Here is a 26,229-nt window from a genome sequence, read left to right as displayed (position 1 = left end):
TTATTAGGTTTGACTGACCTGAATGTGAGCTTTGCTTTCAAATTAAATCTGACCTCAAGCAGATTGATGCTCATCATATGTTCCAGACAATTACTGCTGACAAAGTAAACTGAATTGGGATATCTCTAAAGGTCAAATGTGCAAACAATCGAAAATATTTTTTTATATCTGAAACATAATGCTGAGATTTCTTCCTTTTGAATCATACTCTACATCTTACTATATGCACGGTGGTGCAGCGGTTGAGTTGCTGCCTTACAGTACCGGAGAACGGGTTCGATCCTGACTACGGTTCTGACTACAGAGTTTGTACGTTCTGCCCGTGACCTGCATGGGTTTCTCTGGGAGCTCCAGTCTGCTCCCACACTCCAAAGACGTACAGGTTTATAAGTTAATTGGCTTGGTAGAATTGTAAATTGGCCCGAGTGTGTGTGTGCCCCCCTTATTGCATGTGAACCAATCATAGTAGAGTAGCATCATTAACCCCACCTTACTGTATGCTTTATATTAACACCCACTTCCTACATTAGGTAGCCTTGGAAGCAATGATGAATTAACAACTAACAACCTGCTGTACCGCTTTACTATGTGTTAGAATTAGAGATGACTTTAAACTCCAGACCAGTGTCACATAATCATTTGCATGGTGTCAGACAGCGTGAAGTAACCCACTGCGTCCGTGTATCGGGTTTTATTTGTGTTTATAAGTTTCATTTATATCACCATGGCTCACTTGTGCCGAAAGCCAGCGCAGCTCATCTTCGATTCTAACATCAGGGAATGATGGAGGCTATTTGAAATCGACTACGAACACTATATCAACATCGTCCATCGTAATGAACTTCTAACCGGGGATTTACCAATGAGTCTCTGCAAAGATGCCCAAATTGTAACTATTTCCACAACAACGGACTTCTTTTCTACTAAACCTGGCGGGACCGGAGGCTCTGATGAGAGCGCAGACTTTTGACCACGCGCCAGCCATTCCCGATGCCAACGATCAGGTAGTTGTACCTGCTGAGACTGTGCGTGACCCCAATGTTTTACTGCGTAAATTCCGTGAACTATGCGACCTACCCTCAAACCGTATCTTAGAAAGAGCAAAATTCTTCGCGAGACACCAGCTTCCTGACGAGCCTGTGGAAAGATTTATTTGTGACTTTAAATATATGGCTCAGCGATGCCGCTTCGGGGTCATGTCAAACAAATTAATCAGGGACAAGCTTGTCAGTGGCATGACATCAAAATCTAAAGACTGAGTTGCTGCGGAATGCTGACTTAACCCTTGAACAAGCTGTGCATGCCTGCCGAACGTCTGAGATTGTGGATCCGCTTAGTGACCAGTTTGACACTCAGAAGAAGACCATAAACCTGACGGGTTTCAACAAACGAGCCACACCGACAGCTAACAGAAGATTTATGAATGAACCACCGCAAACGGCTAACCGGGGATTTACCAATGAGTCTCTGCAAAGATGCCCAAATTGTAACTACTTCCACAACAACGGACGAGCGTTTTGTCCAGCGAACGGCAAGCCTTGTAACTACTGCAAAAAGATGAATCACTTTGCCGTTGTATGCAGGTCCCGTGGGAACAGAACCTCAAGCTTAGCTCCAATCTGCACCTGTTGCAACATGACCAAACATTTCAAGACTCACAGGACCAACTCTAATCTGCCCACGAGGACGATCCAATTAGCACATATGAGGAGTCCACTGTACATACACCCCTTCACACAGCTGGTAAGCTTTTGGATCCCTCTGTATCAATGTCAATTAACAACAAGCCTGTGAAGGCCAAGCTGGATACTGGTGCCCGCGTGAATGTAATGTCTGTGAATGTCTACAACAAGGTAAAAAATAATGAGACCTTGACTAGAGACAGCTCTACCTTACATGCTTATGGGGGGGAGTTCTTGTATCCTCTTTGAAGAACTACCTTTAAATGTGTGCTGCAATACACCACAAGAAATCTGACTTTCTATATCTTAAAATCTGACTGTGACTCTACTGGGCATCCATGTGTGCCAAGACCTTGGGCTAGTCTCCTTTGACCGGTCCATTCACAAGTTACTAATATCTGAGGACCCGATAAAAATATACCCCGATCTATTAGATGGCAAGCTTGGCAAGCTGCTTGTGACTTATAAGATCGCCATTGACCCCACCATCGACCCAGCCGTCTGTGCCCCCTACCGTGTGCCACTGCCATGCGGGACAGAATCGAGATTGAACTAAAAAACATGGTCACCATGGGTGTATTAGCCGAAATCAGCGAACCCACAGACTGTGTCTCCACCATGGTTGTCACGCCTGCAAACTGATAACGGAAGACAATTTGCCAGTCACGCATTCAAACACTTTGCCAACCGATGAACTTCCACGTCACAAGCAGCCCTGAATACCCTCAAAGTAACGGGCTTGCTGAACGTGCCGTCAGGAGTGCAAAACAACTAATGGAACGCTCCCACCTGGCCAAGTCGGATGTGTATTCTGACCTTTTAAACCTCAGAAACATCACTAGAGACGGGGTCCTAGGCTGACCAGCCCAACGCCTGATGTCCAGGACAACAAGACCTCCGTATACCAATTGCCCAGCGGAAGCTGATGCCACAGGTGTTTAAACCAGCCGCGGTCCAGAAGCGCATCCAGGAGAAACACAACATCCAGAAACGCTCCTATGACAAGTCCAGCAAACCTTGAAACCGCTGCTGCAGGGTCAGGTCGTTCGTTTACAGACTGCTGTGGGACATTCCCGTCTAGGTTTTATTGTCGGCCCGTCTAAGGAACCCCGCTCCTACCTCGTCAACGTCGATGGTGCCCTGTACAGACGGAGCCGCCAACACTTGCTGCTTGTAAAAGAACCTCGTCCACCTCCAGCCGATTCCTTTGCTCCACCCCTGCTGTTTAAACCCTTTGCTGCTGCTGCTGCTGTCCCGTTCTCCGCCACGACCAGCGGCGCTGACTAACAACAACACTACCTCTCCCGCATGCTCACCCTATCGGTAGCCTAAAGTGCCCCCAGCTGCTTTCCCCCTTCCAGGTTCACTGCCTCTCTCCCCAACTAACTTTTCTGGTGCAGAGGGAGAGGGGTTCATCCGTCGGACCCGATAAGGATATCAGGGTTTTCAGTTTCAATAAATGAATTGATCACAGCACATTTTCCTTTTATGCTGCGGCAATTTATAACAGCGATTTTGATCCCATGTTCATTGCTGACATCATTGCGATCAATATCTTTGTTGGTACCATGAATCTCCTTTTGAGCATCACCATTACACGCATTTCTTTGTCCATTAACATGTTAACGGGTGTGATAGCTGGTGTAGGGGCAGGACGAAGGATTGTCATCAGCAGGATTGTCATCATCAGCTCTTACCATCTTTCCCAACAACGGTCTAGCCATCCTTTGTCTTCGCACATTTCAGCAGAGGGTTTTTCTCTGCTTTGGATGTTATTCCACAAGACCACCCAGAAGCAGTTTTTTTAAGTGTTATTTTCGGTAAGTGGCCAGCACAAATTGGGCTGGATGATCTTAAATTCTCATGATTCCATATGTCACAATCAGGGTCATCACTCAGAGATGTAAGACTTTCAAATGAATTGCTCGTTGAGCATACTTGTAAGGTCTCTTGACGAGTCAAAAAATGAACTAGCAAGGTTGATGACATTGCACAATGGGCATAACCAGATGGCATTTGGATTTTTGGAGTGAAAACCAAAAGTGTCGTTTGACACATTGGAGCAGTTCAGGTGAAACCAACTTGTGCACATCGTGCACTGAATGCCACAATCTTTAACAGCAAGTGAGCACAAACCACACGGATACTTTGGTTTACGTCCACGGTGCTGACCTTTTGGGCCAGGGTTGAGGCTGATGTCCCCAGCCAGTAAATTGATAATAATGAACAAGGGTAGGCGACCTCTAGGGTAGCCTAGAAAGGGGGTAGCTGAGTGTTTCAACCCATTTCCACGAAACGTATTTACCTACGTCTTCTGAACACTAATTTTTGACGGCCCGGAGTCACATTCATGGAAAATCCTCAATCCAAGTTGGGAGAAGGCAATCAACAGAACCAAGTACAACACTGGTGTTGATGTGTTTCGTATTCTTCCAGATCCAAGCATGGTACTAATTCAATCTTCGATTTTAAAAATCCAATATGGCACGAGCGAGGTTACGGTATCCTATGGCATATATTGCAACAGCTAAAAGCAGTAAGTTTCCAGCGAAATTCACAAAATTGGTCTCGGCTGGTAGCACGAAATGCACGATAATGGGATAAAACACTGCTTTACTAGTTTGAAAAAAAAGTCATGATAAAATTGGTCTCGGTTAGTAGCACGGAGATTTTATTGCACGATAAAAGATTTAAAAAGATTAAAAACACCAAAAGAAACATCGCGATAAATGATAAAAAATAAGACACGAGAGGGAATAATAAACGTCCTCCCTTGCTGCTATTACAATTTGACACATCGTCCCTGTGTAAACGGACAAGGCCGGAGTGGCCTGGTGGACAGCGACAGTCAGCGAGGGCCCTGTCGTGGCCGAAGTGTATGGATGGTCGGGGAAAGTAAGTTGCCGTCGTCGGGCCTTAGTTTGCCGCCGCCATTGACTGGAAGGGGCTGCTGCGTTGATATAAATGGGATTGTGGGTTCCTATCCTACCCCTTCCAAAGGCCACAATCAGTTCTTTGGTTTTACTGGTGTTGAGAGCCAGGTTGTTGTGCTGGCACCGTTTGGTCAATCGGTCGATCTCGCATCTATACTCAGACTCATCACCACCTGTGATTCGTCCCACAACAATGTCGTCTGCGAACTTGATGATGGAGTTCGCACTATGTCCGGCTACACCGTCATGAGTATAGTGTGAGTAAAGCAGGGGGCTGAGCAGGCAGCGTTGAGGTGCTCCTGTGCTGATTGTTACCGAGGATGACATATTTCCACCAATACGGACAGACTGTGGTCTGTGGATGAGGAAGTCAAGGATCCAATTGCAGAGGGATGCACAGAGACCCAGATCCGTGAGTTTGGTAACCAGCTGGGAAGGGATGATGGTATTAAACACCGAGCTGTAGTCTATGAACAACAGCCAGATGTACAAGTTTTTGATGTCCAAGTGGTCCAGAGCGGAGTGGAGAGCCAGTGAGATTGCATCCACCGTTGACCTGTTATGGTGGTAAGCGAACTGCAGTGTGTCAAGGTTCTTGTTGTGGTAGGAGTTGATATGCGCCATAATCAACCTCTCAAAGCACTTCATCACCACAGACATTCGTGCCACTGGTCGATAGTCGTTGAGGCACGTCACCTTGCTCTTCTTGGGCACCGGTATTATTGATGCCATTTTAAAGCAAGTGGGAACCTCAAACCTCAGAAGTGAGAGGTTGAAAATGTTTTTTAACGCAAATTAGATTCTGGATCCCATTGTGACGTCACTGTGACGTCATACACGGCTAACGGGCAGGGCATGGAAAAGAGATTTTTGTAAAAGTGTTTTTTGTAAAGTTTAAAATGTGAATAATTTGTAAAATATACCATCGACCCTAACAAAACTTGCCACAGCACACCCCAGGACCATGGTGAGTAAGGTGGGCCTTACACAATAGGATCCCTAATCTAATTTACTTTAAAAATTGCAATTTAAAAAAAAATCAGTTTAAAAAAATTCTTCCATTTTTATTCACAATGACGTCACAATGGGATCGCGAATCTCATTTACATAAAAAATTGCGCTTAAAAAAAAATCTGTTTTAATCCAATTCTTCGGGGGAGGTTTCATTTACAAAAAAATCATGATTTTCATTATGGAGGGGTGGACTAGGGGGGAGGTGAGTAGTGGGGGGAGGGGATAGGGAGGGGGAAAGTAGGGGAGGTGAGGAGGGAGAGAGAGGAGGGATAGAGGGAGAGTACGGGGGAGGGGGGGAGGTTGGGGAGGGGGAGGAGTTTAGGGGGATAGAGGGAGAGGGGGGCAGTAGGGGAGGTGAGGAGGGGAGAGTGGCGGAGTTGGATGGGGAGGTGAACAGTCAGGGAGCAGGGAGATAGAGTGAGAGGAGGGGAGTAGGGAGGGCAGGGGGAGGCTGCGCTGGGGATCCGGTGCCAGGGCACTGAGGCTGGGTCTGGGGGTGGCGTCGCTGCTGCTCCGGGTCTGCAGCAGCGGGGTCCGGGGTGGGCAGAGACGGTGCCGGGGATCCGGGTCCTGGGTGCTTGGTCTGGGGGTGGCGTCGCTGCTGCTCGGGTCTGCGCAGCGGGGTCCGGGGTGGGCAGAGATGGTGCCGGGGATCCGGGTCCTGGGTGTTTGGTCTGGGGGCGGTGGCGCTGCTGCTCCAGGCCTACGGGGATGGAAAGTAGCGGGACATTCGAGATCCTGGGGAGGTGAGGAGGGAGAGTGGGGGGTGGAATTGGGGGGAGAGGAGGGGTGGGGAGGGAGCGCGGGGAAAGTGGGGGAGGGGAGGAGGGAGAGTGGGGGGGATGGAGGGATAGAGGGAGAGGAGGGCAGTGGGGAGAGTCTGGGGTGGGATAGGGGGGAGGTGAGGAGGGGGATAGAGGGATAGGAGGGGGTAGGGAGGGCAGAAGGGTTGTGGAGGGAGGGAGGGAGGGAGGGAGTGTCCGAGAGTAGGGATAAGGAGAGGGAGGGAGAGGTGAGGGAGGGAGTGGGGAGAGGCGAAGGAGAGGGGAAAGAAGAGGAGGGGGAGGGAGTGCTGGGGGATAAGGGGGAATGGAGGAGGATAGGGATAGGAAGAGGGATGGCGAGGCACAGTTGGGGGAGGGTTGCCGTGACTCGTGTTGCAATGGGGATCTCTGGCGTCACAACAAGAAGTTGTGCGATCAAGGGACCAAATAAGGTTACTCGGCTGTTGGAATTTAAGGATTTGTGGGAAGCGTCTGACATGAGCGAAGCCGGCGAGCAGCAGGTGCGAGATGTTCAGACGGAGAGCACTGCCAGAGGTAAGCGGGCCAGCAGAGAGCGCTGAGATCCCGGCGGCTGCTCGCAGCCACCCGAGCTGCTTCCTTCTCCAGCCACAATGCGGTGGCTCCGTGCCCGGAGCGCCGCGGCAGCGGTGAGTGAGTTACTGGCATGATCCCCAACCCCCTCCTTCTCAACACTCCTGCCCTCCCCGCAACTTTACCCCTGGCTAGACTCTCCACACGCTGTGAAAGGAACTCTCCCCCCAATTGGTCCCTTGAACAAGTATTGTCATTCAATAAGATGACAACTGATTCAACTTGTGTGTGCTCCCGTTTTTCCCACCATCTCTCCACCTGCCGCCATCCTCCATCCCCCACCCATTCAGTAATTCAAAATAAAGTTCATTTTGGGCAAATTGAATTGTTACTTATTTTTTTATTTTTATGGAGAGGAGAACAATCTGCGCATGCGCGGTTTAAGACAGAAAGCCAACTGACTGCCTCCCTGAGTAATTACTCACGGCACGTGCCTGGTACACACGCACGCATACAAACAAACAAGATGAGAGTTTTAGTAATATATATAGATTACTTAAATGTTAACAATAATAGAATATTTCCTTAGAAACATACATTCTCAGTGGAAATTGCCCCATTTTTCCAGGTTAAATTTTCAAAACATCTTGAGTTATATCACTTCTGACTTTGAATTCCTGTTTGATTACCTAACATGTATTTGGATTGTTTCAATCTCGTTGTGTACATTACATTCCTAAAATACACAAATAAATGTATAGAAAATGGTAATAAGATACACTGGTGTGAATATTAAGTGAATATTAAGTGAATATTATTGCCCTTCAGAAATAAGCAAACAGTCACTGAGACCCATAGAATTAGATATATTTACTATCTAATGGCCACTTTTCTAAGTTGCCGCAGCATGATATTTACAACATAAATTACGTAAGCACTAGAGGGTTATATTCTGAAACTTACCAATAAGAGGATAGGGAGTATCTTCTTTGCCAGAGATGACCCAAAGTTGATAATCTTTAGGATTGCCCTATAAAGCAAAAAGAGAAAGTTCTCATGTCTCAAGGACATTTGGGATGAAGATATTTTGCAGATGGAGTAAATAGAGCAATATTTCCATACAGCAACAAATGACACAATGCAATGAAGCACAATAGAAACTGAAACTACTAGAAAAGATATACTACAAACACAGTGGGGATACTAGATTCAGGTTGATTATTGTCACATGTACTGAGGTACCGTGAAAAGCATTGCTTTGCATGCTATGCAAACAGATTAGATACACCATACATAAATACAATCAAACCAAACTCAAGTACAATTGGTAGAGCAAAGGGGAAAATACAGAGTGTGGAATATAGTTCTCAGCTTTATAACACATTGAGGTGCATCATAGTGCAGCAGTTCCATAATTTTCACTTTGAAAGATAAGCTAAAATAGAGATGCTAGGTGTTATACATCCCTCCTAATTCCCATTTTCAATTGAAGTCGACAAGAACAAAAGTTGAGTAAGATTAAAGAGGAGGTCTGAGTCACACTACAATTCCAGGTCACGATTGTGCTGATGCCTTTTGGTTCTTGACTTAACAGACCATCTTTCCTTAGAAAACCTCAGGAACCTTATGAAAATTATGATATATATTGTTTTTGATACATGCACGATGAATTTAATAAATTTGTTACTTTGGGCCATTGGTGTACCTACAGACCATTTACTGCTGAAGTGGAGAACAGCCCCAGGTCTTCATTGTAGTTTTATCAAGTTAAAATTAACCGTCAATTTAATATACTACTCAGAAATTTTATGGCTTTAATAAATGAATCTTGTACAGCATTTCTGCATAAATTTATAACATCAGAGGTCTTCCACTATGTAAAACTATTTGACATCCAAAATTTCCTAAAATAAAATTAGAATATATTTTGATTTATTATTCATGGTTAATGAAGGTTTTAGAATTTAGATGCATAAGTGATCCAATTGTCAAATTGAACCATTTGATTGATATAAAATAATGGAACCCTGATGTTATTTTAGAAAACCTCTTATAGATTTTGAAGGCTCCAAAGTGCAAAGTAACTATAAATAGGCTGAAGAATTAATTAGGTTATAAAGTTAAAAATATATATATATTCAGGGAGTCTGAGCTAAGACTAGATGCAATTGGTCGGACTTACCGTGATGCCAAATTGTTGTAGTGTCATGGCAACGACATCATTTGCTGTGTCTGTGTTCTTCACTGTTAAGACCTTTGACTGAAAAGAAATAGGCAAAAATAATTAATCAAAAATGTAATTTAAATCTACATTCATGTTTCCATAAAAGGGCTATGAACTCTTTACTAACACAGCTATTTTTCTATGCAGCTCAGATTGTGTTTTATGTCCCCAGTCAGACTTCTGAGGGAATTTGACAAAGCAGTTTCAGAATGGTGTCTGTGACCTTGTGTTTATAGTGAATGTCTCACATCAAGGGTATCTCCCCGCCCTGACACCACCAAACCCTTCAGCTGGAACGAAGCATGTATTTCGTTATGCAAAAAAAAAAACACAAAGTGCTCAACGGGCCAGGCAGCTTCTGTGGAGGGAAATGAACAGAAGACATATTGTGTCGAGACCCTTCTTCAAGGGGAGACACTCCAGTACAATTTACTTTTTGAAAATGGCACCAAATTGTGCATGTGTGATCCATGCAAAACTAAATTTCACTGTGCAATGCATATGTGACAAAAAATAAGCATTGAATCATTGTATGGAGTAGAGGGGATAATGCTTGACTCTGCTGAGGGAGAGAAGGATGAAGGTAGTCTCAGGTGGAAGTGATAAGTATTTAAGACAAAGGGTTGCAGATAGTGGAATCTGATGAGAGGAAGGTGAGGAGTGAAATGTAGCACCAGCGGAAGGGATGGTGGGTGAAAAGGTCAGGGAAGGAAGAAGGGACACAGAGTAGTTAGGGAGGAGGAGAAAGAAACTGGATTATGTGGGCTATAGGGATTGGAAAGATGATATATTTTGTTATCCTCTTCAGAAAGATAACAATCAATTTTCTCCCAAGCAGACCTCTGGTGGCTGATCGATATAAATGGATGTGCCCTCCACTTTGAGAGCAAGTCGCCTAAGATCTACTAACCAGAAAATGAACTTGACAAAGCTATTGTCAACAAATGCCCTTCAAATCATGGTTGACACAGGAGTCTCCCGTTTCTGTAGAGCAAAGAAGCTACAGCAGTAGCTCTGCCAAGGGCGTAGCTCTGCTAAGATCCTCTTCATTGTCCTAAGATCCTCCTTGGAATCCTGAACTCCGAAATGATGCTGGTCACAGCAGCTCAGTCCATTCAGGATGTCTCTGGGACTTTGGAAGCCGAGGGGAGGCCTGATAGAAGTTTATCAAGTTATGAGAGGCATAGATAAAGCAGTCACAAAAGTGTGAAAATTGCAAATACAGTTTTAAGCTGACAGTAGAAAAATTGAAAGGAAATGTGTGGGCCAAGTTTCAGAGAGTGGTGAGTGTCTGGAACACGCTGGCAGTAATGGCAGAAGCAGATATGAAAGTGGTATTTAAGAGGTTTTTAGATATAAAAGGGAATGGAGGCATATGGAGTACATGCAGGCAGAAGGGATTAGTTTAATTTGGCATCATGTTCGGCATCAACATCATGGGCCAAAGTACTTGCTCCTGTGCTGTACTCTTCCATTTTTTATAACCTCTAATATAAAGGTCTTTTATGAGTTTCTTTCTTATTTGAAATAATTTAAAAACAATTGTTTGGTAGCAGATGTTGGATGGAATTACATTCTGTACTTTGAGTAATCCTAGGGCTTTGGAAAGTAGCCCAATCAATGAGATTAATTATTCCTTTTGAATATCTAGAAATTCCCTCACTGCATCCATCTAAAACATTGAACTCTCTGACCTGGGAGCTGAAACTCTAGTACCAATTGCTGGATCCTCATGTTTTTCTCGATTAATGCTCTCTGTTTACTCTCCAACGTCTTCCAACTATGCGGCGTCTTTTTTTTTCCTGGCAACCTTTGAATAAATACGTGCAAATACAGGGACTAGAGGGATATGGATCATGTGCAGGCAGATGAGATCATTCCAGCTAGGCATCATGTTCAGCACAAACATTGTGGTCCGAAGGGCCCATTTCCTTTTGTACTGTTCTATGTTCTGTGTTCTATAAATAAGATTAAATACATAATATTTTGTGAATAGACCGTGCCAAATTTGTAACACCCTTTCTATGCTATTGGATGTAGGAAATTTGTTGTATATCAAAATGAAGTATAAATCAAAAGAAACTGCTGAAAATGTTCAAAATCTGGTAAATCAAAAGATTTGACCCTTCGGCTCATCTTCCCAAACTAGAGCCTAATTTAAAAATATTAGCTAGCATGAAAACATTGCCAAAATACATCAAAGAACATTTCATTAATATAATTGAAGTTTTATGGCATTTGAGCTCTAACAGGACAGTGCATCAATTGAGCAGTCATTTCAATGCATATACAAAGTTAATTTTAACAACATTGGATTGTAAATGACCCTAATTTGATTAAATGTTTTTGAGGAGCTCTTTACTCTTAGATTTCAGAAAACTTGCATTAGCTTTAGGAGATCATCAATTTATTTAATAATATTAATACTGAGATATTAATAAAGTAATCTTATTATAACTAGTCATAATTAATCCCCCTTTAATCGCATTGCTTCCCTTGTATTATGAAATAAAATACCAACTTTATAATATTAAATGACAATTAGAATTTTACACCGACTAGTTTAAAACCTCACACGCCCTAATACCATTCGGTTCAGTCCCTTTTTGTTTCATCTCCTTTTTCTATGTTTTTAGGCAGGAACAACTGTTCCCAAATCTTCTACTCAGTGGAAAGTACATTAATGTACTAATGCGGCTGTTAAGTTAGGGGACAAATCGACAAAGCAATATATAACAAACAATCTGTGATTCTTTAACCTGGTGCATTATGAACAAGGCTGTCAAGAGCAGGAACAGGGATAAATGCTTTAATTTAGCCAAAGCGATTACGTTAAATGGTAAATAAATATTTCTCAAGTGATGCCTGCAGGAAGTTCAATTGTTGATATTTCATTGATAAATGATATTGGAATTGATCCCAAAAGGTGTATTTTCCTTTGTTCCCTTCGATTTGGCTCAATTTGTATGATAATAACTCGAACCTTCAACGTTGTTATGTTAGTGATAGTGATAGTATTGTTTATTGTTACGTGTACCGAGGTACAGTAAAAAGCTTTTTTGTGTACACAGTGTACAGGTACAGGATAAATGTTTAAAAACAGTACAAGTGAACTAAACATTATCGAGTGATGCAAAGAACCGATTTACGTTAGGTTAGGTTTAGGTTTAGGTTACCCGAGTTAGGTTTACGTTGCTAACACATAGTAGGAATGTTACAAAATATTTAGATTTTAGAAATTGTAATTTATCCCATCAGATAAAGCATAAATGAACTTTAATTTGATACCTAACTCACTTCCATATCTTCAGTATTAAAAAAGTTATGGTAATTTTCATACTCGGAAATTAGCATCTTGTTCCCTATTACTTTTTCGTCGACTTAACACAAACGCTGTAATCGAGGACAGTCAAAAGCCCATAACTTTCTTAAAAATTAAGAGAACTGAATGAAAATTTCAGTTATTATAGATTGAAGCTTTCTGAAACAAATATGAAACATCTTTCTTGGATGACCTGAAATTAAAGCATATAATTAGTTAGTTACCTAATTGTAGCTGATTACAAAATTGACCTTTGTGACGGAAATAGTAATAAACACTGAGACTGCCTTGAAAATTCAAAAATTAGATATTCTCAAGATTATTTTCAGATGAGGCGATTTTTGAGATCACGAGGTAAATCTCTATCGGAATATGTAAAAATTTCACCATTAGCGCGTCGTGTTTTTGAGGAGATGTGAATTACCGACATACAAATAAATAAACACACAAATCCACACACAAATACATCCACATCCAAGATCAGAGTTTTATAAGTATATAGATTATAAAGGATAATAATAATAATACATTTTATTTGTATAGCGCTTTTCAAGGACTCAGTCGCTTATGATGTTAGGGAGTACTTACAAGTTCAGCATGGCTTTGTAAAGGGGTCTTGCTTGACAAATTTGCTGGAATTCTTTGAAGAAGTAAATAGCAGGACAAAGGAGAGTCAGTAGATGTTGTTTACTTGGATTTTCAGAAAGCTTTTGATAAGGTGCCACATGTTAGGCTGCTTTGGAAGATGACAGCCAAACATGTGGCACCTAATTCTACTCATATTCCCTGGGAAGATGACAGCATAACATGTGGCAATAAAGGGGGATTTTTCTGGTTGACTGCCAGTGACTAGTGGAGTTTCGCAAGGGTTGGTGCTTGGGCCGCTACTCTTCATGTTGTATATTGATGATTTGGACGAGGGGATCGAAGGGTTTGTGGCAAAGTTTGCGGATGATACGAAAAAAGGTGGCGAGGCAGTTAGTGTAGAGAAAGTAGGGACTCTGCTGAAGGACTTGGACAGATTGGGAGAATGGACAGAGAAGTGGCAGATGGAATATAGTATAGCAAAGTGTGGAGTCATGCATTTTGGTAATAGGAATAAAGGCATAGACTATTTTCTAAATGGGGTGAGAATCCAGAAATCGTAGGTGGAAAGGGACTTGGGGAGTGCTGGTGTCGGATTTCCAGAAAATAAATCTGCAAGTCGAATCGATAGTAAAGAAAGCAAACTCAATGCTAGCATTTATTTCAAGAGGGCTTATTTACAACAACAAGGATGTAATGTTGAGGCTCTATTAGGCGCTGGTAAGGCTGCATTTGGAATATTGTGAGCAATTTTGGCCACTATATCTGAGGAAGGATGTGCTGGCCCTGGAGAGGGTCCAGGGAAAGTTTACAAGAATGATCCCAGGAATGAGTAGGTTAACCTATGATGAGCAGTTGTCGGCACTGGGCCTGTGCTCACTAGAGTTTAGAAGAATGAGGGGGGACCTCATTGAAACATACAGAATAGTGAAAGGTTTGGATAGAGTGCATGTGGAGGGGATGTATCCACTAGTGGGAGAGTCTTGGACTGGAGGTCATAGCATCAGAATTAAAGAACGTTCTTTTAGGAAGGCGATAAGGAGAAATTTCATTAGTCAGAGGGTGGTAAATCTGTGGAATTCTTTGCCACGGAAGGCTGTGGAGGCCAAGTCAGTTGATATTTTTAAGGCAGAGATAGATTCTTGATGTACAGTGGTCAGAGGTTATGGGGAGAAGGCAGGAGAATAGGGTTAACAGGGAGAGATAGATCTGCCATGATTGAGTGGCGGAGTGAACTTGATGGGGCCGAATGGCCTAATTCTACTCCTATTCCTTATGACCTTATGTGCAGTCAGAAGAGATTAGTTTAAATTGACACTATGTTCAGAGTGGACATTGTGGGCCAAAGGGCCTGTTCTGGTTCATTTTCAATGAAAGATAACATGAGAATTTAGAAAAGGTGAGTACATTAAATCGCGGATGGATTCTGTTACTTACATATACGCAGCTTGCCACATTCCGGGTAATAATCTTCAAAGGAATAGTTTTTGGATGTTCTTTCTCTTTCTCTTCTTTAATGCAGCTGGAGTGTTAGGTCAGTGGCAAAGTGGAGAAGACACAAGTGATACTCATTAATTACAAGACTTTATACAGGTAATTAACTTAATGTCATATTTTACTAAATTAATTAAACTCCTTTAAAGTTACTGTAGTTTACCGTTTGATTAATAATTAAATAAATAAGATGCCAATATATATTTTTTATTTCAGGAGGGCATTAAAATAATACAAAATTACAAAAATAATCTCATTATATGAATAGTTCCTTTTAAGGACTGTCATTCCCAATACCTATTATGTGAATTCAGAACTGTAGTCACATATCAAGCTCTATAATCATGTTCATTTTCTTTAAAGTATCACTTAAGCCCAATTATAATACCCCACATGGCAGTTAAAATAACAGAGAGTTACTTTCTATCCCCATCCCATCTCCTTGCAGAACATTCTCCTCATTAAATTGTCATTTTGAGCAGATGAACAGGACATCTACATGAAGGAAGGGAGGGTAGAAACAAGGAACTGCAGATGCTGGTTTATAAAATAAAAAGAAACAAAAGTGCTGGAGTAACTCAGCGGGTCAGGCAGCATCTCTGGAGAGCATGGGTAAGTGACATTTCGAGTTGGGAGTCTTCCTCCTGCCTAGATTACTGCAACTCCCTTTACACTGGCATCAGCCAATCTTCCCTGTCCCGCCTGCAACTGGTCCAAAACGCCGCAGCGAGACTCCTGACGGGCACCCGAAAAAGGGACCACATCACCCCGATCCTGGCCTCTCTCCACTGGCTCCCTGTGCGGTTCCATATATACTTCAAGATACTCCTCCATGTCTACAAAGCCCTCAATGGGCTTGCCCCCACCTACGTAAAAAGTCTTCTCACCCACCACTCCACCTCCAGGCCCCTCAGATCGGCCAACTTGGGGTTGCTGAATATCCCACGGTCTAGGCATAAGCTCAGAGGCGACTGCGCCTTTGCGGTTGCAGCACCTGGGCTGTGGAACAGCATCCCCTTTCCCATCAGAACTGCCCCCTCCATCGACTCTTTTAAGTCAAGACTAAAGACTTATCTATACTCCCAAGCCTTTCCTGACGTCCTTTGAGTGAGGGTTACATGTATATATGTATGTAGTCTGTTTTGTTGTGCTATTCTTGTAACAAATGTAAAGCACTTTGGCCAACGAGAGATGTTTTTTAAATGTGCTATATAAATAAATGTGACTTGACTTGACTTCTTCAGACTGGAAGAAGGGTCCCAACTCAAAATATCACCTATTCATGTTCACCAGAGAAGCTTCCTCACCCGTTGAATTACTCCAGCACTTTGTGTCCTTTTTTTGCAGTAAGGGAAGGATTGTTTTAAAGATGCATACTGAGCCCAATTATGTCGTCATATCAACCATGGTCTGAATGAGGGAAAGTTGGAATGTGTGTCTGCTCTTGTCAGGCAAAATTGCTTCCACCCAAATCCTAGTTATGTAGGGATCCAGAAGGTAAATTGTAAACACAATTTCAGACTTTCTTGGCATAGTCATACACAGAAACAGGTCCTTCGGTCCAACTTGCCCATGCCGACCAAAGTGTCCCATGTACACCAGTGACCTGTCTTAAGAAGGGTCATGACGCAAAATGCCAACTATTCTTTTTCTCCACGGATGCTGCCTGACCCACTGAGTTAAGGGTCTGTCCCACCAGCATGCGACTGCATGCGGCGAACGCGACCAAACGTGGTGGCTTGAGGCGTACGGCCTCGCGGGGCCGGTCCTACTTCCAACTGCGGAGCCGTCTGGAGCTGGTCCCGACATCATACTCACCAATCAGCTGGGCAGGAGGCGGGCCGACTGAATTTGGACGTCGCACGGCATCAGGCGGTTACGTCATCGCGCAACGCCACGCGCTAGGCGTACGCCGTCAAGACGCTGCGTACGGCGTGCAGACGCTGCACACGCCAGTTGAGGCGCTGCGTACGGCCTCAATGCGGCTTCGGGCCGATAGGCCGTTGCTGCGCGGGATCTTTGGGCAGTGTCAGTTTTTCGGAGCCCCGCGCGATGTCCGGTTACAAAGTTACAAATTCAGATTCAGATTCAGATTCAGATTCAATTTTAATTATCATTGTCAGTGTACAGTACAGAGACAACGAAATGCATTTAGCATCTCCCTTGAAGAGCGACATAGCAAACGATTTGAATTAAAAAATAATAAGTGTCCGGGGGGGGTGGTGATTGGCAGTCACCGAGGTACGAATAACCCCCTGCGTCAGGTCCCCCTTTGTTCTTCCCCCCCCCCTCTCTCATGGCGGTCCCCCATGCCAGGTCCTCCATTGTCCATTGTTCTTCACCTTTGCTCGAACTATTATACTGAGTTTGACGATTGTATTTATGTACTGTATTATGTGATCTAATTGGGCAACTTCAAAACATTTCTCTGTACTTCGGTACACGTGACAGTAATAAACCTAAACCTAAGAGAAGACACAAAGTGCTGGAGTAACTCAGTGGGTCAAGCAGCATGTCTGGAAGAAGGGTCCCTACCTGAAATGTCACCTATTCAGTCTCACCAGGACCCTGTATAATTACAGTACGATGTCCTTACTCTTATTCTTAAATCCTCCTCTGATAAAGGCCAATATATGGTTTGCCTTTCTAATTGTTTATCATACCTGCTAACTTTCAGTGCATCATGCATAAGGATACCCAAGTCTTTCTGAACATCAGCACTTTTTCAGCTCTCTTCATTTACAATTAATCTGCTTTTCTATTTTTCAACCAAAGTGAATAACTTCAGCTTTCCCTGTGACACATTATTGTCCCTTCACTTATCTTGTATATATCTATTTCTGGTCTCTCAGTATCCTCCTCACAATTCAAAATGTCTGCCAGCTTTTTATAACCTGATTTGATCTTGCTCCCTTGGCAATGCTGCATAAAATTAACTCACCCATCTCCCTCTGAAGAGTTTGATTAAAAAAAATATTTTGACTATTTTATCTTTATTGCTTTCACACATTATAGTTCAAATGTAGATAAAATCGCGTAATGAAAATCCTGCAGCATTTTGTACCTTCGGAGACATGAGAGCCATTTCTCCATCTGTTCAGTGGAGCTGAAATAAAAATGTGATCAATTAATTTCAGAAAGAGAATGAGAAAGTTACCGCATAGATATTTGTGTTCTAGATCTTAAATTAATATCTGACAGGCTAATGCCATACAAGGATGTTATGGTGCAGTTTTCTTGTTTAAATTAAATGTAGGCAGAAATAGATTTTGTGCAATTTTGCTCCCTTTAGAATTTTTGATTAATTGCTAACAACTGTATAATAATATCAGCAATTAATTTGGAAGGATATTTGGCAATATATCAAGAATTGCTTCAGATTGGTCTTTGCCGCTGTCCAATATGAATTTCACATATGATCTGTAATTGAAGATAATTTGCTTTAAATTGTTGAAAAATAGCAATCATAGCTGGTATTTTTGGGTCATTTAAAAATATCTTGATTGTTATGTCTGATTATTAATTTGAAGTTGGTTTAATAATTTTTATCAATTCTACATTTAGATTATACTTATGTTGACCAATTAAAATACCACCTGTGGGGTGGCCTACTTTACAGAACTTGAACTCTCACTTTGAACATGGGCAGAGATTAGCTTTCAGCACACACAGAGCTGTAAACCCAGTAAGCCTAAGAAGTGAGCTGCACAAACACAATTAGTGTTAAATTATGTTTAACCAATTTAATGAAAGTTCATTAACATGATTTCCAACGGCTTGAGCCTCTGCAGTATGTCCATACCTGAACGTGGCCACACAATTTGTGGTGGGCCAGCCCATTACAAAGGATTGTTCTACCTTTGTACTTCCTTCACACACTCCATCCATGTAGGATGCCGTCCAAACCTCACTGACTTTCACATGTTTTTTCAGCTTGAAATAAGATGCTGATCTGTAAATGTAAACAATACATTGGTATTCTAGAGCTTTCTGCCAATTTCTCATCCATAAAAAAGCACACAAAAGGGTGTAGTAACAGTGGGTCAGGCAGTATCTCTGGAGGACATGGATATGCTATGTTTCGGGTTGCGATATCTGAAGATATGACCTGACCCGAAACATCACCTACCCATGTCCTCTGGAGATGCTGCATGATCCTCGGAGGTACTCCAGCACTATGTGTTAGTTTGGTAAGCCAACACCTGCAGTTCCTTGTGTCCATTAATCCATTTAACATATTTTTTGTACATAGCAGGTGACCACTGCCCATCACCATGAGTAGAGTCTTAACTTGTCTCTCCCTATTCCTCCCATCAATTTGGTATGACTTTGTTTTATGCCAGTTCTTAGCCTTTTTACATGGTCATTCAGCTTACTCCGATTATTTTTTGCAATTCCTTGTGCTTAATTAAAATGAAAGAATTGAAATGGAGAATCAGCCTTTTACCTTAAGAATGATTTCAACATTATATTAGGATGATGAGGCTTTAAACTGGAGCAGAGGTTTATCAGAAAGCTACCTGGATTACAGGGTATCAGCTGTAAGGAAATTTGGATTGTTTTCTCTACGTCAGAGGTTGAGGGGAGCCGAGAGAAGTTTATAAAATTATGAGAGGCATATACAGGGTAGATCATCAGAACCTTTAACCCAGGGTGGAAGGTGAGAGGGGCAAAGTTTAAAGGAAACGTGCGCGGAAAGTTTTTTGCACAGAGTAGTGGATGCCTGGAACTCGCTGCCAGTGAAGGCAGATACAATAGTAGCATGTAAGAGGCTTTTAGATAGGCACACAGAAAGTGAGGGAATGGTGGGATATGGGTCACTTGCAGGCAAGAGAGATTAGTTTAACTTGGCCAGTTCCCGTGCTGCAGTGTTTAGAGTTTAATACAGAAAACAAGTTATTTTTAGCATTTTGAAAATCTGTAACCAACAGAACTGGAACAATCAAGTGGGTCATGGTCCTTAGGTTCTGCTTGACGTTATCATTTTTATGGCACTATTTTCCACAAGAAAATATGAAGAAAATAATTTTAATAAGAAAATTATAAGGAAGCAAACACAATATTACGAGAATCAATAAAACTTAAACTGCATCAGAAATTCTAGCACTTTTTAAAGAGAGTTCCCAATCAATGTAGTTTAGAAATTATCATGGAAATATTCAATCAATACAGCAGACATGAGACCCTTTGGCCCATTGCTGCTGGTACAGTAATCCCCATGAGAACCATTTCCTCTATGATGAAATTGTTTGCAACTAAACCTTTTTTGAACTTCCTGACTAACTTTGTTTTTACCAACTTTCCAGACCATTACTTTCAAAGCAAAGAAAGGTTTTGCTCAAATGTCCATTATAAACTTTAAATATATGTGCTACTTATTCCGTGAACTGCCGGCTGATGGGAACAGCTTGTCTCCATTTACTCTGTCTTATCTAGTTGTGGTTGTGTGCAGAGTAGAGTCATCTATAAATGGTAAATAGTAAATAGAATAACCTTCATCCAGGAATTCAGGTGAGGCACAGAACAAAACAATGTTTCTATTCACTCCCACAGAATCAGCTATATGGGAACATACTTTGTAGTTTGATCTCAATATCCTGGAACATGTGTTTTGATGTTAGTTCCAGTGAACATTCTTTTGTTCACCGTAACTTTAGTCAAGTCTCTTGAAAACACTGCAACTGGGCAGAGCACTTGGTTTCAAGTCCAGCCTTTCTGTAGTTAAATTGTGCTGTTGAAGGAAGGATCCTTATAATGGGCTCAGCTACTGATCTTTGCTATGGTAATGCTGGAGATGAATCACAGCAATTCTGAGGCGAGGGCAGAGGCAAACATAGAATCAGGGTTCACACTTGGATTGTGATTTAATGTCCCTGCCTGTAAGCATGTGAACATGGCGTGACAAGTCAGGTTGCACTCCGAGAATTGTTAGGTCTACTGTCAACCGTGACCACACGCATAAATGTGTATTTATTGGAGCCTCTCAACTGTGGGGATAGGCTCTCAACTGTGTAGGCCGAGGAAGGGTAACTAGTCATAAATAATACAAAGAGACAATGTGTTTGAGGAACACAGCGGGTCAAATAACATTTGTGGAGAGAACGGACAGACGACGTTTCGGTTTGAGACGCTTCTTCGGACGATAAGACAGATTCCAACCTGAATGTAGTCTGTCCATTCCCTCCATAGATGCTGCATGATCTGCTGACTTCCTCCGGCACTTTGTGTTTTGATACACCTGCAGTCTATTGTATCTTTAGTCATCAGCGATATTGTCTAGTTCTGATGAAAGACATTTGAACTTAAAGTCTGTTTCTCTCTGATAATGCAACTGGACCAGCTGATCAATTCTAGTTTTGTTCCAGATTTCTAGCACCAGTAGAGTTTTGCTTTTGTTTTTATCAAAAATCTATTTTCTTGAATTGAGGAAAGTAACCTAGAAGCAAAATATATAACGATACGGGGAATTACTTGTTTGGTTTGTTTGCACGAGTAAAAAAAAAATGCTTTCAGTATTCCTTCATATAACCAATGTTGTTTGAATAAATCTGTGTGGCTTTGAAATTATGTCTAAACTGAGTCAAGCTACAAAATATTTTCCTGGCCACTAGGTTTACATTTTTTACACTATCCAGCATGATTTGTATATGAATTGCTTCAATGTGTACATAGGACATGCTATGATGTTGTGTGCTAAACATTCTGTTGACTGAAAAAGGACCAAAAGGCCAGAGTTTGTGCACTACATAGTGAAATGACACAAAAAAAAAACAGGGAGAATTATATTTTATGCTTTTCATTTCAAATTTTGAGGTTTTTTACATGGTGAGAGATTAAGAAAAACTGATATTAAAAGAGACCTTGGTAACCTTGAGCACGGCACTAAAGTCTAAAGAAGGGTCTCGACCCAAAATGCTGCCTGAACCACTGAATTACTCCAGCATTTTGTGTCTGTCTTTGGTGTAAACCAACATTTCGATCTTTATTCTTGTACTCAGATTCTCTTGTAAAAATAGGCCAAACCACCATTGCTTCCTGTCCGATTGGTATCAGATTTTAGTGTGTAGAAAAGAATTCCAGATCATGTGATAGGTGCAGAATTAGGCCATTCGGCCCATCAAGTCTACCGCTCCATTCAATCATAGAAACATAGAAACATAGAAAATGGCTGATCATCCAACTCAGTATCCTGTACCTGCCTTCTCTCCATACCCCCTGATCCCTTTAGCCACAAGTGCCACATCTAACTCCCTCTTAAATATAGCCAATGAACTGGCCTCAACTACCTTCTGTGGCAGAGAATTCTACAGATTCACCACTCTGTGTGAAAAATGTTTTTCTCTTCTCGGTCCTAAAAGACTTCCCCTTTATCCTTAAACTGTGACCCCTTGTTCTGGACTTCCCCAACATCGGGAACAATCTTCCTGCATCTAGCCTGTCCAACCCCTTAAGAATTTTGTAAGTTTCTATAAGATCCCCCCTCAATCTTCTAAATTCTAGCGAGTACAAGCCGAGTCTATCCAGTCTTTCTTCATATGAAAGTCCTGAGCATTATTCCATAGCAGCAGCCGAGTCCAGGAGAAAATGGCTCATCATGAATACCTCTCATGGTGAGCATTGGTCCATGGGCATCAGCTCCATAATACCACACCCCGGTGGCTATTTTTGATGCGAGAGTGCAGAGCGATGGCACTCTGTTCACACAAATAGGCAATCACCACTGATCCTGATCTTAATCCCCATGTCTACACACAGAATTTCCTGGATGGTTCATACAATAGTAATCTATAGCAGGAACTTGATTATTTTTCTCTCTTCAGCATCACGGCCAACAAGCTAATTGTACACCTCCATTAAGGAGTAGAATGCAAATAAGTGCAAGGTGTTACAATTTGGGAAGTCAAACCAGGGCAGGACCTTCACAGTGAAAGGCAGGGCCCTGGAGAGTGTTGTAGAGCAGAGAGATCTAGGAGTACACATACATAGGTCCGTGAAAGTGGTATCACAGATAAACACGGTAGTAAAGAAGACTTATGGTACATTTCCCTTTGTCAGTAAGGGAATTGAGTATAGAGAAGTTGGTACATTATGTTCCAGTTCTACAAGACATTGGTGAAGCTGCATTTGGTGTACTGTTTTCTGTGAGTTTCGGTCATCCTGCTATTGGAAGGATGTTATTAAGCTTCGAAGAGTGCAGAGATTTATGAGGATGTTGCCAGGACTCAAGGGCCTGGGCTACAGTGAAAAATTGGGTATGCTAGAACTATTCCTTGGAGCGCATGAGGCTGAGGAGTGACCTTGTGGAGCTGTATAAATTCATGTGGGGAATAGATACGGTGAATGCAGGGTCTTTTAACCACTGTAGGGGAATCAAGAATCAGAGGATATAGGTTCGAAGTGAGAGGGGCAAGATTTGATAGGAACCCGAGGGGCAACTTTTCCGCTCAGAGGTTGGTGGTTATATGGAACGAACTACCAGAGGATGTAGTACTACAACATTTAAAGGACATTTGGCCAAGTGCATTGCTAGAAAAGGTTTAAGAGGGAACTGCAGATGCTGGAGAATCGAAGGTTACACAGAAAAGCTGGAGAAACTCAGCGGGTGCAGCAGCATCTATGGAGCGAAGGAAATAGGCAACGTTTCGGGCCGAAACCCTTCTTCAGACCAGAAAAGGTTTAATGGGATAGGGCCAAATGCGGGTAAATGGGACTAGCACAGATGTGACATCTTAGTTGGCATGGACAAGTTGAGCCAGAGGCCTTGTTGAGGCCATGAATCTAACTGTTCCCAATGGAGTGGCTAATTTAGCACTGACAATTCCTAGAACAAAATGCTAAACTATTTATATTTACTTTCTCAAAAGCAGGATTACAAGAATCCTATGACATCCTCTACTCTCCTACTCTTTCCAACCATAATGCCTGTGGCAATGCCCTTAGTAGAACCAAGTTCATAAACAGAAATGATGATGTTCTTTCCTTACTTTGATTTCGCTATGACTAATACATCATTGAACAGGAAGAGATGGCGGTCTTGGGTTTGGAGACCAGTCTTGAGCTGAACATGTCCTTCCATAAGGAATGTTCTGTGCGGTCCTGTAATGGACTGAACAAGAGGACAGAGCTCCGGACTTACAGGAGACTGGCAGCTTTCTCTGTAAAATAAAGACAAATGGAAACTGGTGAGGAAAAATCAAGGAACAAAAGTCAATTTTAATATAATCATCCAGCAAAGTAATAGATTTACCAATATCTTGAAAATGATTAATGCATGTTGGGGCCATTATTTAAACAGGAAGATCTCAGGTACAATAGTTATGGCGATGTTCAATTCTCTTAGCAAACCTGGTACAGACATCTCCACACTCTTCTAGTCCTGGCCTTTTGCCTATTTCTGATTTTAATCATTCGACAACTGGTGGACATACCTTCAGCTGCTCAGAAAACTGCCCCGATATATCTCTGTATGTAGCTTTATATTTAACCAAGGGAGATATCACTAAGATAAAGACCACAGGTTAACCTAGTCAATGGGATTAGTATAGATGGGTAAATGGACATGAAGGGCTGAAGGACCTGTTTATGTGCTGTGTGGCAATATGATACCATGACAAAATCTGATGGCTTTCCTGGAATCAGAGTTGACCTAGAACCATTCCTTTCAATAGCCTTACACAGTGAAGCCTGCAGTTGGTGTGCCATAAGCCAGCAGAGAGATTTTGCATGAGGATTCCACTTCAGCAGAGGGCAGCAAACAATAGCCAGAATTAATGGCAAAGCTTCCTAGTTGCACAGAAATCAAAGCAGTAAAAAGTAGAATAGGATTCCTCCTCACCGAATCGGAAGTCAGTTGAAAAGCCAGCGTTTCTGTGATCAGATTAATTTTAATGTTGCTGGAAAAACTTATTGTGCAGAGCTGCCTCTGCTTGGGGATTGATGGGACTTAAATCATGCATCTACATAAAGGTGGCAAAGCATCAAAACTAGCATTGGCATAAACCAGCCCAATTCCTTATCATACACTTCATCCGCTGATTTTCGTTGCACAGTCGAATGGAGGGGTAATGTGGTCTGGCATAGTCATACTGGAGCAGAGAAATGCACAAAGCAACAATGACAGCAGTGACAAGGGAAATAACACACGATAGTGTCACAAGAACGGTCTTGGCTTTACAGGAATTGACAATATAAGAGGAGGATTCTGCAATCTTTTTACTACAGAAAACGTGTTTGTCACATATGGACATCTCCTCTGAACCTGTGTTTAATTGTAAATTGTTTGTCATCAACGTCCAAGATGCAGCACAACTTAATGTTTACTTCCTGCACTCTTTACCCAGTATAAAGTGCAGGAACGAAGTCCAGGGACACCTAGGAGCGAAGATGATTGCAAAAAAATGGAGAACACTGCCCAGCCCATCACAGGTACTGACCTCCCCACCTTCGAAGGAATCTACAGGATCAGGCAGCTTTATATATTTATTTCAGCCTACATCAAAGCTGCATGGTTCCTTTCTAAGGAAAACATCTAATACTCATTATTTATGTTTAGGTTTAGTGACATAATGTCATCGTGATGGGTACATGGAACGAGCCGCCAGAGGAGGTAATTAAAGCTGGTGCAGTAACAACATTTAAAAGACATTTGGACAGGTACATAGATAGGGAAGTTTGGAGGGATATGGGCCAAATAGGACTAGATTAGATGGTGCATATTGCTCAGGATTGACAAGGTGGGACGAAGGGAGTGTTTCCACGCTGTGTGACTCTACGGCTCTCTATAACTTTAATTCATAATAATTCAATATTTGACCAAAAGAGCTTGACACTTCTTCACTTCAACAGTCACATTTATCTATTATTATACATGAAGTAGAGCACTTGCCGACCATAGTTTTGTGACTTAAAATAGGTAATAATTTGGGCCACTGATTACAGCTCTGGGTGGAAATGGTTGTCCTAATTCAGTGTTAATAGTAACAGTATTTTTAACTGGTTTAGGAAATGCAAGAATATCGTAAGACACTGATGCTACTAAAATGGTGTTAAGCCACAACTGAAACACTTTGCAGGATTAAAGTTAGTTTGCTTTGCAATTAACACCATTCCTGACCCATAAATGTTTGTGTTTACTGTTTATAGCATGTGGGATGAACTTGTAATGCATGGTTGTTCCAAATAGTGCTGTTTAGTTGACAGTTACTGAAGTATATTCTGCTTATGGCTTTTTCTGGTACCATCTCAACGACACCTGCAGCTTATTCCCTGGGATTGAGATTGGTCACTGCCATTTGAGAGAACAGCAAGTTAGTAAAATAGGCGGTGCGATGGGGACTCACAGCGGGCGCCGGTCGCTGGTCTTCTCCTCCGCCGGGACCAGAGTCTCCGCTTTTCGTTCGGCGACATTTCCGACTGGGCTGGGCTGGGTCTCCGACTCTGGGCTGGGTCACCCACGCTGGGCTGGGTCAGGTCTCCGATGCTGGGCTGCTTCGGGTCCCTCCGAAAGTCCGGTTGGAAATCTCCGCCGGCCACCCTCAGCTCCAGTAAAGACGCAATGGCGCAGGAAGGGCGGACCGCCTCGGGGAGTGACAGGGGAAGGGACTAATCCGCGTGGCGCCGATTGGCAGGAGAAGAGATCGATCTGCGCAACGCGGTTTTT

General features: G+C 42.4%; 1 protein-coding gene across 1 annotated transcript in view; it reads right to left on the bottom strand.

The window, feature by feature from the left end:
• The window catches only part of arhgap20 (Rho GTPase activating protein 20), a 98,719-nt gene that overhangs the window by 38,712 nt on the left and 33,778 nt on the right, over positions 1-26,229 (bottom strand). Inside the window, exons 3-8 of the mRNA XM_055637002.1 lie at positions 23,555-23,725; positions 18,373-18,522; positions 17,635-17,676; positions 14,514-14,598; positions 9,128-9,205; positions 7,909-7,975 (exon numbers count right to left, since the gene is read on the bottom strand). Of these exons, the coding sequence (XP_055492977.1) occupies positions 7,909-7,975; positions 9,128-9,205; positions 14,514-14,598; positions 17,635-17,676; positions 18,373-18,522; positions 23,555-23,725 (593 nt within the window). The remainder of the gene's footprint in view (positions 1-7,908; positions 7,976-9,127; positions 9,206-14,513; positions 14,599-17,634; positions 17,677-18,372; positions 18,523-23,554; positions 23,726-26,229) is intronic.

Source organism: Leucoraja erinacea, chromosome 6, assembly GCF_028641065.1.
Source record: "Leucoraja erinacea ecotype New England chromosome 6, Leri_hhj_1, whole genome shotgun sequence".
NCBI lineage: Eukaryota > Metazoa > Chordata > Chondrichthyes > Rajiformes > Rajidae > Leucoraja > Leucoraja erinaceus.
This window is presented reverse-complemented; position numbering and strand designations above follow the sequence as displayed.